The 12,995-nt window shown below is 46.4% G+C and overlaps 2 protein-coding genes across 17 annotated transcripts in view; both read right to left on the reverse strand.

Moving 5' to 3' along the window:
* EVL (Enah/Vasp-like) overlaps positions 1-12,995 on the reverse strand; it is a 161,952-nt gene that overhangs the window by 14,139 nt on the left and 134,818 nt on the right. For all 16 annotated transcript variants that reach the window (XM_074584008.1, XM_074584012.1, XM_074584002.1 and 13 more), the window contains 2 exons: positions 8,268-8,331; positions 3,216-3,277 (listed from right to left, as the gene is read on the reverse strand). In XM_074584008.1, coding sequence (XP_074440109.1) covers positions 3,216-3,277; positions 8,268-8,331 — 126 coding nt within the window. The remainder of the gene's footprint in view (positions 1-3,215; positions 3,278-8,267; positions 8,332-12,995) is intronic.
* LOC141743142 (ena/VASP-like protein) lies at positions 951-2,554 on the reverse strand. Its single transcript, XM_074586864.1, has 2 exons — positions 2,509-2,554; positions 951-2,181 (listed from the first exon to the last, which is right to left on the reverse strand). Exons 1-2 carry the CDS (start codon positions 2,552-2,554, stop codon positions 1,052-1,054), a joined length of 1,176 nt encoding a protein of 391 aa, XP_074442965.1. The 3' UTR covers positions 951-1,051.

Here is a 12,995-nt window from a genome sequence, read left to right on the forward strand (position 1 = left end):
CTAGTAATTCATTGTGGGCACAGTTAATTGTAATTGCAAAACTACACCCACCTAATTAGAGGCCAGCCTGAGGCAAAAATTGAACTGAGTCAAAATAATCGACTGATGTGAGTTTAAAATAACTTTATTGAACTAAGTGGATTTCAAGGACTTACATCAGCTGAAGGACTGAGCCTCCAGTGGTTGCTGTAATATTTTTAGCAGAAAGTGAAAGGAAATGTCTCTCAGTTTTCTTCCTTTTCTAGGCACATCATTTAAGGATTATATGTGGTTCTAAACAGGAATGGATCCAAGTCACAAAACGTATGATCTGAATTGCAAATAGGCAGGGCTCGTAACTGTTCTAACTCCGCAGGCTTTAGACGAGCACTAGAAATCAAGCCCATACGCAAAGTGGCAGACCCAAGCTCTTGATGCGCCTGCAATGAAAAAGGTTTGCTGGAATAGCTATAGTGACAAGCCCTCAACTACAAATTTCTGCAGTTTCTAGCAGGAGGAGAGTTTCTAGAATGAAATAAGTTACACAAGCACAGGGGATTCTGGGTAACTATGACAAAATCCATGTTATGTCTTTTGCTGATAACAGAAACAACACTTAAGAAAAAGAACAGAAATCATAATCTCTACCAACAGTGCTACACAGACAACAAGTCTACCGCAGACCTGGCCTCCAGCTTCAGAAGAGCCCATCCACTACGTTTGGACCAGCTGAAAAGAGGTTTTCTACGAAGCTCACTGCCAAATGCAACTTGACTCTGCTGAATGATAAAAATCTCCTTCTGGGCTAATACAGTAAGAATATGCATTGCAACAACCCAGCTACAGTGCCCTGGTCCTGTAATTCTTGCTTTTTGCCTTGCTTTCAGCTCAGAAGGTGCCTGGACCAGTCCTGAGTGATTTCGATACTTTTCCACCTTGGTTTCAGAAATCACGTACAGCAGAAGTAGCCTTGGGTCTCTCAGCCCTTCTTCTAGCGGTCACGGGCAGTGCCAACGGGGCTTTTTGAATAGCTGCAAGCCAAGGCTTTATACAGGTCGCAACTCATTCAAAATCAGTACTTACTCAAGTGGGCAATGGCTGATGAAGTCATGTAAGGAGGGTTCCTCCTGGGCATAGTCACCTCAGACACAGCAGCGTGAGGGGGAGGCAATGGAAGACAGTATGACATGGGCTGATACCACTGCTGTGGAGGACGAGATGATGGATGGGAGAATGGGGAGGGAGCCTGGCCAAAGGAGCCGGTGGGGCTGGCGATGGTGGGCAGCGGGGAGGAGGGTGCAGCTCCTAGGTGTGGAAAGAAGGACCCATCCACGCTTTTCACCTGGGTCCCAGAGGGGCCTAAAGCAATTAGTTCTTCAGGAGGGCCATTTGGAGCTATGTCTGCCGAGGTCTCCTGGCCTGCTTTATCTGCGGGTCCCTTCACCCTGTCAGGTGGGACAGGAACCACGGGCAGGATGGTGGGACCACGTGGCTGCAGGACTTCACCCCTCTGCAGAGGCGGTGTACTTGTGGCGGGGGAAGCAGAAAACCGAGGAGAGCATGAAAGAGAAGTGCGCCTGAGAGGCTGGCGAGAGGCGAAGGGAAGGTGGGAAGGATGGGGAGATGGTGGAGACAACGAGGTTCGCCTGATGCCTGGTGTTACAGTCCTGCTGTTTGGGCAGGCTGGAGGGGAGGAACCTGGGGCCGTTGGTAGCTCGGAGGCCGAGTGCCGGTGCAGGAGCTGCGGGGGCTCCTTGGCTCTCCTCAGGGATCTGGGAGAGGACTGAATGGTGGGCTCGGGGACAGCGGGTGATGAAGAGCCAGCGCTGGCATGAGGTCGTGGGGACGGCACAGCAGCAGAGGCAGGAGCAGCCCAGTTACTGCAGGGGGGAGGAGGAGGAGGCTGAGATGGGGGGGAGCACACGCTTATCTGAAGGGTGGAAACTAAAAGAACAGAAAAGACAAATGAAAAGAATAAGACGGGTACGCGGCAAGGAACGAAACCAAGGCAAAGCGGAACAGAGAAAAAGGAACCGCAAAGTGAACGCAAACAGAAACTCAAACGAAGTGAAGAGGAGATGGTGCAGGCACTGGCTTGGGGGCTTCCAACCCTCAGCAGGACCGGAGGGCCGTGCGGAGCAGGACCCTGGTGGCACTGGCAGGGCTGTGGGTTCTGGTGGCAGTGAGGCTCCTCCAAGCCCCCTGTGAATCCGAGTCAGGATCACGAGCATCACCCTTGCACCAGGGGCAGCTGCAAGGGACATGCTGAACACAGTGGTGGCCACCTCATCGCCAGGGAGGGGACAGCCAGAAGCCACTGGGAGCCACGTCCCGCTCCTTGTGGATGCCAAGGCAGGACTTTGGCTACGCTCCCTACGCAGAATAGCACACAGTAACCTCTGCTGAAGGAGAGTCCAACAACTTCTGTTGCTGACTAAGGTATATGTGTATGTCTGAGCTGGTTTCAAGTCAAAAACTAGAAAGTCATGACGGCTGAGGAAAAACATTTCACTTATGTGGCTAGATTACCTGCAAAAACTTCCCCAAAACAAAATCCCAAACATGAGATGGCCATCTTGCCTTGCTTGCTTCTCCCTTCTCTCCAAGAGGCAAAGCCGTACTTTGTAGTTATAAGCTATTCCTGTCATCTCTCCTCTCAGCTTAGTGCAACTTAATATGCTATAGAAGATTTTTGTAAGCTCATTAAATATATATATTTTTTCCATTAAGCTCACAGAAGACTCCTCACTTCATGACCGCAAAATCCCCACCGATGAGCATCTAGAGCTATATTTTCCCCTGCGCTGCAGCTTGCTTTGTGCTGCAGAGCGATGGGGAGCGCCTGGCCTGGCACATCCAGCACGTCCACCCCTTCGTGCCTGCATCCCCTGGAAACATGGAGTCACTGTTGTGGTGGCTGTGCTACCTGCTCTCCTCCTGGGTGTGGAAGAAGCCTGGCCAGGCCCCCTTGGTACTCCTAAAATCCCCCTCGGATGTACAAGTTTTGCCAAGTGCAAAACCTGCCTAGCTTCACCTGCATCCTTGGACTGGAGCCACTGCGAAACAACACAGCCATACCCAAATCCGTGTAAGTCTCTAGCTGAAAAGGCTTTAAAATCTAATCATAACTATAACCACTTTTAGCGGCCTAGCTCTTGTGTAGCACCACGCAAAACCCAACTACAGCTAGAGGGGACAAGCAGGGAGGGACTGTATCTGCTTGATTTGATACGTGCCTGTGGTAGAGGTTCTTCTTTCCAGAGATTCCTGGCGCTGTTGCTGTTGCTCCATCACTTGTCTAAAAGAGCAATGAAAAACCCTCAGTCATTACGTATTCTTCACAATTTGGAGTAAAAGCTCTATACACTGAGAAGCACTCAAGCTGTGTGTGTCGGGCAGCGTGAGCCGGTCCCTCACAGAAATGCTGTTCCCGTGAGATCACAGAATCAGAGGTAGGAGTTGGAAGGGACCCCTGGAGATCGCCTAGTCCAGCCCCCCTGCCAGAGCAGGGTCACCCAGAGCAGGTTGCACGGGAACGCGTCCAGGTGGGTTTTGAATGTCTCCAGAGACGGAGACTCCACCACCTCTCTGGGCAGCCTGTGCCAGGGCTCTGCCACCCTCAAAGTAAAGAAGTTCCTTCTCATGTTGAGGTGGAACTTCCTATGTTCAAGTTTGTGCCCATTACCTCTTGTCCTGTCACGGGGCACCACTGAAAAGAGCCTGGCCCCATCCTCCTGACACCCACCCTTTAAGTATAAGCATTGATAAGATTTCCCCTCAGTTGTCTTTTTTTCCAGACTGAAGAGACCCAAATCCTTCAACTTTTCTTCATAAGAGAGGTGTTCCAGTCCCCTAATCATCTTGGTAGCCCTTTACTGTCCCCTCTCCAGCAGTTCCCTGTCCTTCTTGAACCGGGGAGCCCAGAACTGGACATGGTACTCCAGATGTGGCCTCACCAGGGCAGAGTAGAGGGGGAGGATGACCTCCCTCGACCTCCTTGCCACACTCTTCTTGATGCAATGGAGGTGGGTTTGATTTCACTTGCCCTGGCCGCAGTGGTGCCACTGGGGAAGCGTAACCGGGACATTGCCCTGCGCCTGCCGGACACTGTAGGGCTTGGTTGATCCATTTAAGATTAACTCCTGAATGGGCTCTGCGGGAGGAACAGTCAGTGCCCCAGCTGCAGGAGAGCACTAACCACGCGCGTGGTTGACCTGCAGTGGATGAGCATCGCCAGGGAAGACTAAGGGGCGTCTCGCATAAAATAACACAGTCCTGAGTCTTTTATGGCTCGGGAGCCCAGCGGACTTGTAGTTAAAATGAAAAGGTAAGGAAGCTTGATCTGCATTTCGGTACTGACTGTACAAACCCCGTTTTGTCTAGCTGCACAACCTGGCTGACAACCTGCCACCCGATGCCCCATTGCAGCCACCCCTGTGCCGGCCGGCGTGGCCACGGGCACCACGACCGCCGCGTTTCCTCCTCAAATGCGGATCACGGCAAGGCACTGCTGCTTTTTTGGCACCTTTCCCCCCAGGAGCTGCTAGCTGCCGTGCTACCCAGGCCGGGTATCCCCCAGGGAAATGCACTGCCAAGCCTTTTCCCAGGGTCCGCTTCCCAGAGATGTGCAGTTCCCAGGGTCCATCAGCAGAGGTCTTCTCTCGCACGCTTTAGCGCTTCTGAAGGAAGAGCTGTCGCTCTGACCCCGGCCACAAACCCTCCCTGGCATTTCTCTTGCTAAAAGGATTCGAGAGCTAAAAACTAGACTCTTTGCCAGGCTTTTTACTGCGCGCGTGGATATGGCCTAAGGATTTCAACAATACTAAAACACAACTCCCGATATTACCTTACTGGAGCACTTGGTAATCAGGTTTATTATCATTTTCTTCCATGATTTCTAGACCAAGTTTGCCTTGAATTTGTTCCACGTATGTTTGGGCCAGTCTTAACTGCACAGATATTTCTTTTTTCTGTAACAACTTTACTTCATGGTCTGTACAATAAGACAAGCTGAATGCTAGGCAGCACTTCTATTTTTACTCCTTGTGTAATATTTAGAGAGATCTTCTTCTTACATTTTTACTTGTACTTTCCTGAGTCTGCAATTTTAAGTAATTCTATCTTCTTGCATACAAATAAAAGCTTTTTTTAAAAAAAAAGTCCAGAAACATAAAGTTACATTATGTAAGGAAAAAAGAATGCCTTAATTTGCAAAACAAATTTCCCATATTTCCATTCTAATTCAATAGGTGGGACAGGAACATTCATGATTATAATTATTCACTGTGGAGGGATCAATCCTAAACCGGTTATATGTTCAGGACATGCAGTCCATTGAACACTGGCAATTTCTGGAAAACCATTATAGGCAGCTGAGAAAATTATTATATGTGCAAAGGGGAAACAGTTTTGAGGAACAGCCTTAGTTGGCTGATTCAACTGGTTTCATTTAAGCAATGACACTTTAAACCAAATAAATACAAACCTTTACTTCAGTACATACCCTGGCTCTTACTTGATAGTTATGGGCTGAACACATGTGCAACAGCATCAATTGCACTGCTAAAATTTCAATTGTGAACACGTGTACTAAGAATTTCCTAAGCATACCATCCGCTTGGCATTTACTAGCAAAATTTGATGATGAAGAACAACTTGACACATATATTTTCCTCGCTAAACCTGGGGGGAATTCTAGTTTGTCTGGAAAACTAGACTTGGAAGACTCCAGCCTGACAGACCGGGAAAGATATAGGGGTAAGATGTCCCCAGGATGTCTCTAAGTCATTGGAGGTGCTGCAGAGCAGATACAGGTGTGGGATGCTCCCCAAAACAAGGGTCAGCCACTGCCATTTGAAGTCGCTGGGGTCCGTGCCAGCCCTGTCTGCCCTTGGGCAGACCGGTTTATATGTGCCCAGTGCACCCTCCCACACATGCTAAAAGGAGAAGTTCTTACACTCTTAGGAAGTCAAATTTAGTGGAACTAAATAAAGCCTGAGACTGGCACAAGGCTGCTTAAGGAGTATGTAAGGAAGAAAGTATAAGAGGGCAGAAATTACACTCCGCCTTAAAAATATATTCTTTTAACATTTGCGTAAAGGTCTCTAAAAAACCTTTTAAACAGACACATTTGCAGGGTAGTTACCATAACTTCATTTCCCTGCCTGCTTGTAAGATGTTCAAAAAAAGCCAGACCCAAAATTAGGTCTGCTCTATGCTTAAAGAATTCATCAGCGTAATTAAAGCTGAAAATCCTCTAGTGCAGATGCAGTAATATCTAAGTGCATCTACTGGCATAGCTTATTCCAGTCCAGTGGAGCAAAAGAAGCTTTCCCAGAACCATGTGCCCTGTAGCGGTCAAATAATATCTACCCAAAAGGCTTTTACTGTCTCTTAAAAAAAAAAAAAATTTTTTTTTTTTCTGATGTAGCTAAGCTGCTCACACTTTAAATGTACAGACTAGACACCTAAATTTGAGGTCTGAGTTACATATGGTCTGACAAATCAGTGATGTCCACTGGTTAAACGAAGAGCTGGATCAGGGCTCTCAGGCAGGCGGTGGGGACAGGCGGCACCCCCTAGCCGCAGGGCAAGCAGGACCCCTCCTCCTCTGACCTCTAGGATAGCCCTGCTATCCCAAAGTAAGTCTCACAAATCTTGAGTGAAGTATCATTACCCGCTGACCCATTTAATAGTCAAACGTAAATCCCTACTAAATCTCCGGCCACTCAGAGTTATTTATAAAGGCACAGGAAACTAGTTTTCCTCCACTTTTCTTACGGTTTTTGGAGACAGAAAGAGAGAATCCCAAGTACGTACTGCAGCCTGCGTAAGGGCCTCGTCTGAAATGACCTATACATGGTTTTGTGTAGGGAACAGTGAGAAGGGCAGCCCTGCAGCATGAATGCAAACAGTATATTGCAACGCTTCATCTCTGCTGCTCCAGGAGAGCGTGATATTAAGCTACACCACTCACAGGGCCAGGGAAGCACCTGGACCCTGCAAGGGGGGACCTTGCCCACTTACAGGTTGCACCTAACATGAAGGCAGAGCCCACTGAGCCTCTGTCAAGTTGGACCAACATCCGACATCTTTGGTGCTGATGTTGCTGCCCCTGCACGTCTGGTTCCAATAAAATCCTTACAAAGCTACTTATTATCTGAACCAAACATTGGACCAAGCCCTCTGGAGGGCTACTGCGCTTGCTGATCCTCCTCTCGTTATAGAAGCGAAGGCAGACACCTCATTTAAGCAACATCAGACCCCAAATGCGGGCCAGCGAGAGGTCCTGCCGACTCCTGTACTCCAGCGCACTCCTGATGAAGCGAGGCTCACCAGCTCACACGTGTTATGGCAGAACGTTCTCTGGTGTTTCTCATACAGTAGCAGAAACACGCTTGCAGGGAGCAGGAATATGGGGAGCAAAGGTGCTTTTTTTATGTGCACAAGCCTGTACTTCATCAGGGAAGCACAAGCCTGGCTAAGCAATGCTGCTGGTGTGGACACCACCGATGCCAGACATGGACTACCAGTCAGACGAGAAGACTTTGTCCAGAATGGGACAGGTATGTCTTATACTAAGTGAAGGGAGGTGATGATACTGCTGCTACAGGGATTGCTACTGCTGCTACAGCACTCTGGGCTGAATCAGGAAAGCTGAAATGAGATGAGCCTCATAATTTGGTTATGGAGATAGGTATATAAGGACGGACACTCCTGCCCACTGTCCCTCTGATGTCAAGGAGACCACTCCTAACAGCTAGAGAAAAGGCCATGTGTAATAATGGCACCAAGGCTGATGTACACGTAAAGGGGAAGGGTATAACTTTACACTTTCATTTATTATCCTGATTTAGAGCAAAACATTGATAAAAGGAACAGCATGTGATATAGGAAGTAGCCTATAACGAGCCTAATCTATTATTCAGGGTGTGTATGGTCCATCAGATGCTCCCTGGGTAATGTGACTGTCAGCTGCCCGCAGGTGATCCATAAAAGGATAAGGTTAGACTTTCTTAATGTGCTTAAGAAACACATACTCTACAAATTGCTTTTAAACATGGCTTGTCTTTAACTCTGAACATCACTTGCCTTTGAGCAGAATTTATCTAGAGCTTCAGTTCACTTCACCCTTTAAAAGCCATTACAGAAACATTAGCAATAATTACAGAAAACTCAGAATCAGCTTAAAACAGGTATAAGTAAATAAAACAGTGCTTAGTGGTGAGCAAGCACTGCACGTTCATCCAAGTTAAAAACTAGAATGCTACCATAACTGATTAACTCACCTTCTCTGTGCTTCCATCTCATCTGGAGATGGCCCATTCTGGACCTGGCGCTGGGCAGCTGGACCTGCAGAAAAAATGAGAGAATGCTATTAGGAAAGCAAATGTGGCTGATTTTCAAAAAACACGGCCACTCAGATTAACTGCATTAACCCTCAAGCATTATTGTCCTCTCTTTGCTTTATTTTTTTTTTTAATTATTTTTTTCCTATTAGACAAATCATCGCCTCCTGTAAATTTTCAGTCCCACTGGGAAAATCCCATGGCTAAATGTGTGAGCAGATTTGTCCAGAAACTTGGCATCATGGTAGCTGTAGACTACGCACTAATCCCTTGGCGACAGTGAAGACCCACGGTGTGGCAAAAGATGTCCTGTGGAAGCACAATCCATGACACTAGGATGTATTTCTAGCTTCTACAGGGTTCAGATCTACCCCCCCTGGATGATTCCGTGCTTGCACAGTAACTCAAACACAGTGCTGAGTTTGTGAGCCCACGTGCTGGCTGCTCTGACGCCGGGCTGGCATCAAGGAGCTGCCTGATGGAAGGTACCAGGAGATGCAAAGTTAAGCAAGCCTTTTACAAAGGGGGCTTTTCTTTTTACAACGTTGTCGGTCTTCTGCTTCTGCAGGATCCACACCAAGCTGAGCTTTCACCGGCATTCACCAACAGAACCCAACTATGCACGTCGCCATTTAAGTCACATCTCTCCCTCGACTCTGATCATTTAATCTCTGCTCTTGGATTAAATCTTGGATTCAATCAAGCACACTGACACTTACATGCCATTTTCAGAAAGCAATAATTACCCTGAAAACAAAAATAATTGTTGGTAGTATAAGCTACACTGGTCTTGCACTCCGTGGAAGGCGGATTGTTCCATTAATTTGACAAGGTGGGTTTCAATTGGGACTAAGCAGATAAGAGTTCTATTAAATGCAACAGCAATTTTCCTGATAAACAGCACTGAGAAACAGATCAGTTGTATGCAGGAAATTATTAGGTCTACCTTAATTTTTTTTCACTTTCAAGTGTAAAATTTCATCCTTTTAAAAGTTATCCAACAAGAGAAAATCAGAATTAAAACGCTCACAAACCCAAATATGTCACTCACAAATCCTTAAGGATATTTCTCTCAATTTTCTTTATATGTTTCTGCCAGGCAGAATGTCATCTGAAAACGAATTTAGAAAGCATGACTGCGTGAAAACAGGGAAGACGGCAGAAATGCATCACAGTCAGAAATTCCAGAGCTTTGACTGATCCTGATGAAATTGTGCATATTTTTGAAATGTGTTTAAGGACTAACATTCGCAGAAAGGGAACGCAGCGCTTTCTGAAAATCAGGCTGATGTATTACAGTTTTGGGTATCTCAATAATGGAGCCAGTGACAACCACTGAGTCAAAAGCTCTGACATTTAAAAATATCTTAGGATTGGGCATGAAGTGAAGACAGTTCACTTCTTCAGTGCCTCACGACTGACAACTTAATATTGTTTGTCACAGGCCTTTGGCAAACTATTTAGACAGAAACGCCACATTATGTAAAGATCACACGAAACAATGAATGGCTGGGGGTGGGGAGAGGGTGGGTTTTTTGGAAGCAAGCCTGAGGAAAAAACTTTGCAGGTATTTGGGAAGCACAGGGCAGGAGGCCCACGTGTAAGGAGTTTAAGGTGTGACGAGGATGCCGCGTTACTGTGTGGATGCTTGTATTGTGCCTCCTCACCACTGAAGGCCAGAGCTACCTCTGGGCAGCAGTTACAGAGTGAATTGAAACTTCTTCTGAACAAGGTAGGAAGACAGATATGGTCCCATCCGCAACCTGTGGAATTGGACCAGACTGCCCACAGTTAGGACTGGCACTGGTTTGGACCTTGGTGCAGGTAACACCCCCCCTTCTCCTGCGCACGTACACGAACCTGCGCGATACTGCAATAAAGCTAACTTCTGTGTGAAAGACTTTCAGGGCTGAAGTCAGTTATGCCGCCCTCACCAGGTAACAAATTCCACCACCACAAGCCAGAGCCGTGCTCATCACTGCGTAGGATCTCGTCACCAGAAAACTTCCCTTGTATAAAGATGCAGAGCATCATACAGATGTCAGCGCTCTGCTGGGAAAGAGGACTAAAAGTAGGCACCAGTGCAAACAAGGAAGGCCAACAACAATTCTTCTCTGGCAAATTATATAGGAGGCTCTAATGATTCCATCTTAATCTGGTACTTTGGCCTGAATCTTCTCTTGGGGCCAAATGCCCAGAAAAATGAGGCAGTGTGGCTCGTTTGACTAATCCTAGACATGCAGAAGGAATCAAAGACCAGACTATCAACACCACGCAAAAAAAAACCCCAAAACAACTCCTTTTTTCCATGGGCACTGTTATGAACTGGCTATGTAGGTTTAAAACCAAACATATCCAGCCAAATGCATTTGGAAAGCAGCCTAAAGATATCCTTTTAAGGCAACATTACAAAACACATCTGGAATTTGGGGTGGTTGCTTTTTATCACCTGGAGATTTCTCAAGCTGATCTTGCGTAGCAGACAGGTAAACGAAAAACCATACCAATATGCAAACAAGTCCATCTCAATTTTCAGCACGAAGGAGTCCCGGTAGATTCAACGAGATTACTTATATTTCCGGGTATGTACGTGTATGCTTGCAGGATTAAGACCACACTTGAAACTAAATACACATCTTTTGGTTGCAATACACACGGTTGCAAAATGAACGCTGGCTTTAAAAAATTTGTCTGTGGCACAACAAATACCTGATACGTTCCCAGAGCAGACTGCAAGTCAATTCAGACAACGCTACTGGAAAATTTTTCCCTTGCTTCACCGAAATAACTTAATTTCACTCCCTTATTGAGAGATGAGCTCCATGCATTAACAGTCGCTGATTTTTTTTTACATTAAGAACCCCAGCTGATTGTTTCAGTTGGCAGCATTTTGTTCCTATTATTATTTGGTCATAGTGTGCAATATCCTTAAAATGAAGAACATAAAGCTCCTAATTATGCTTTGAAATTGCCAATTTCTTCATAGCTGCTCTAGAAATGCCCGCCTCTTTTGGCAGACAAACACATGAGAAAAAAAGATCAGAAGGAATGAAGCTCCTTCAGACCTGACTCGGTAAACAATCAATATTCAAAAACTCTTTGCATAGGTGGTGACAAATTTGCAGATATTTTTATTTGCACATTAATGTAAAAAGCGAGACAACTTTTCAGATGCACAGGGTACTGTGCGGCCTGTGCGACCTTCAGATGCACAGGGACTGCACGGCCCCCAAAATGCCTTAAATTCTCTCTCTGATGTATCTATATCCATAGACATGGAAAAATTAGTGTTTTCTGAGTAATGACTAATTCCTCTCTTTTACAGGTTTAGCTTTCATACTTAAACCAACACACTGCAGAAAAACATAATTTGTTTATTTACATCTTTTCCAAACTCAGTTTTCTTCTATTTTACTAGTGAGTCATTAAAGAAGTGAAGCATCTTCACTTCATACCCAGTCCTAAGATATTTTTAACGTCCTCTTCTGCACGTTAGGTTTGTTTAGCACAGTTTTCTTCTCCAAGTGCTTTAAGAGTGAAGAGCCCTAACAAAGCTGGGAGACAGAACCAGGCAAGCACGAACAGAAGAGGAGGATGAAGCTGTGGCAGGCAGCTTGTCCTCTCCCCTGGGTAAAACAAGGAGCAGTGGAGTAAAAGTTGGTAAGATAATGCCACCTGAGGAAACGCCCAGACCATCTGCAGAAGTCAATCACAGCCTGTGGGAACAGAGATATCTGCTCTGTGCTCCTGCAGAGGCTTGTATTGATTGGAAATGGTTGGGAAAGAGTTTGAGGGAAGTTGTATGTGGAGTTGCCCTGGGATAACAGGGTGCTCAGGGCAGTCACAGCTCTTGCTGCCAGTGGGGTCACAGATCTTCTTGCCACCGGTGGGGAAACACAGCGGGTCTGTTTGCCACTGGTTGTTGTTTTGCTTGAGTTACTCACGACCATAAGAAAGAATTCCTTCTGGCATCCTGCTTGTGATCAAACCAATCGTTTTTCTATAGTATTATGAAACATTAATTTGCAAACCTTAAGGAAAAAGGTTAGATGCACTCTGTTTTGGCAGCCGAGATTTTGCCTGAGGGTGGCAAATACGCTTAAAAGTCCAACCCAAGGTTTCAGGTCTGTTCATTGCCAGAATCATAAATTCTGCTAGATTTCCCCCTGCTCCCAACCCAGACTTCTCGGTAGACCCAGACACACCACCATCTGATGTGAAGTCTGCAAACAACTTCAGTCTCCGTAATGGTGGAGCTTCTTGCTTCTCTCGTCCTTGAGCTTGCTTTTAGCATGCTCGGCCAAAGCTCATACAGAAACTGAAGGCAGGGATTATTTTTAGGCTTTCTTCCATATGTGTATGCTCTGCAGCGCACATACAGCAGACTGAGGGTTTGATGGAGGGTTTTGCAAATTCAAGTGGATTTCTAGGTTTAACTCCTCTCTGCATTTTTAGACATTTCTCAGACCTGAGCACACGTGACCAGTAAATGCTCTTGGTGATGGCATCCTCATTTAAACATGCTTCTTGAGCTGCCCCGTGAGCTGCCTCCTGCCCTGACAGCCTTTGGGAGCAGCCCCACAGAGAAGAGCGCTTCCCAGCACAATAACCAGGAGAAACCGCTTTGCTACCGACCCATTTGCAGCTTCAGAGCTGTTGCAATCTACA

The sequence above is a fragment of the Larus michahellis genome, chromosome 4, assembly GCF_964199755.1.
Source record: "Larus michahellis chromosome 4, bLarMic1.1, whole genome shotgun sequence".
NCBI classification, from domain to species: Eukaryota; Metazoa; Chordata; class Aves; order Charadriiformes; family Laridae; genus Larus; species Larus michahellis.

Coding starts and splice junctions, on each gene's coding strand:
- LOC141743142 (XM_074586864.1), bottom strand. CDS start 2,554: ATGGCCATCTCATGTTTGGGATTTTGTTTTGGGGAAGTTTTTGCAG. Junction 2,182..2,508: donor TTTTGGGGAAGTTTTTGCAG/GTAATCTAGCCA, acceptor TCGGATTCACAG/GGGGCTTGGAGGAGCCTCAC.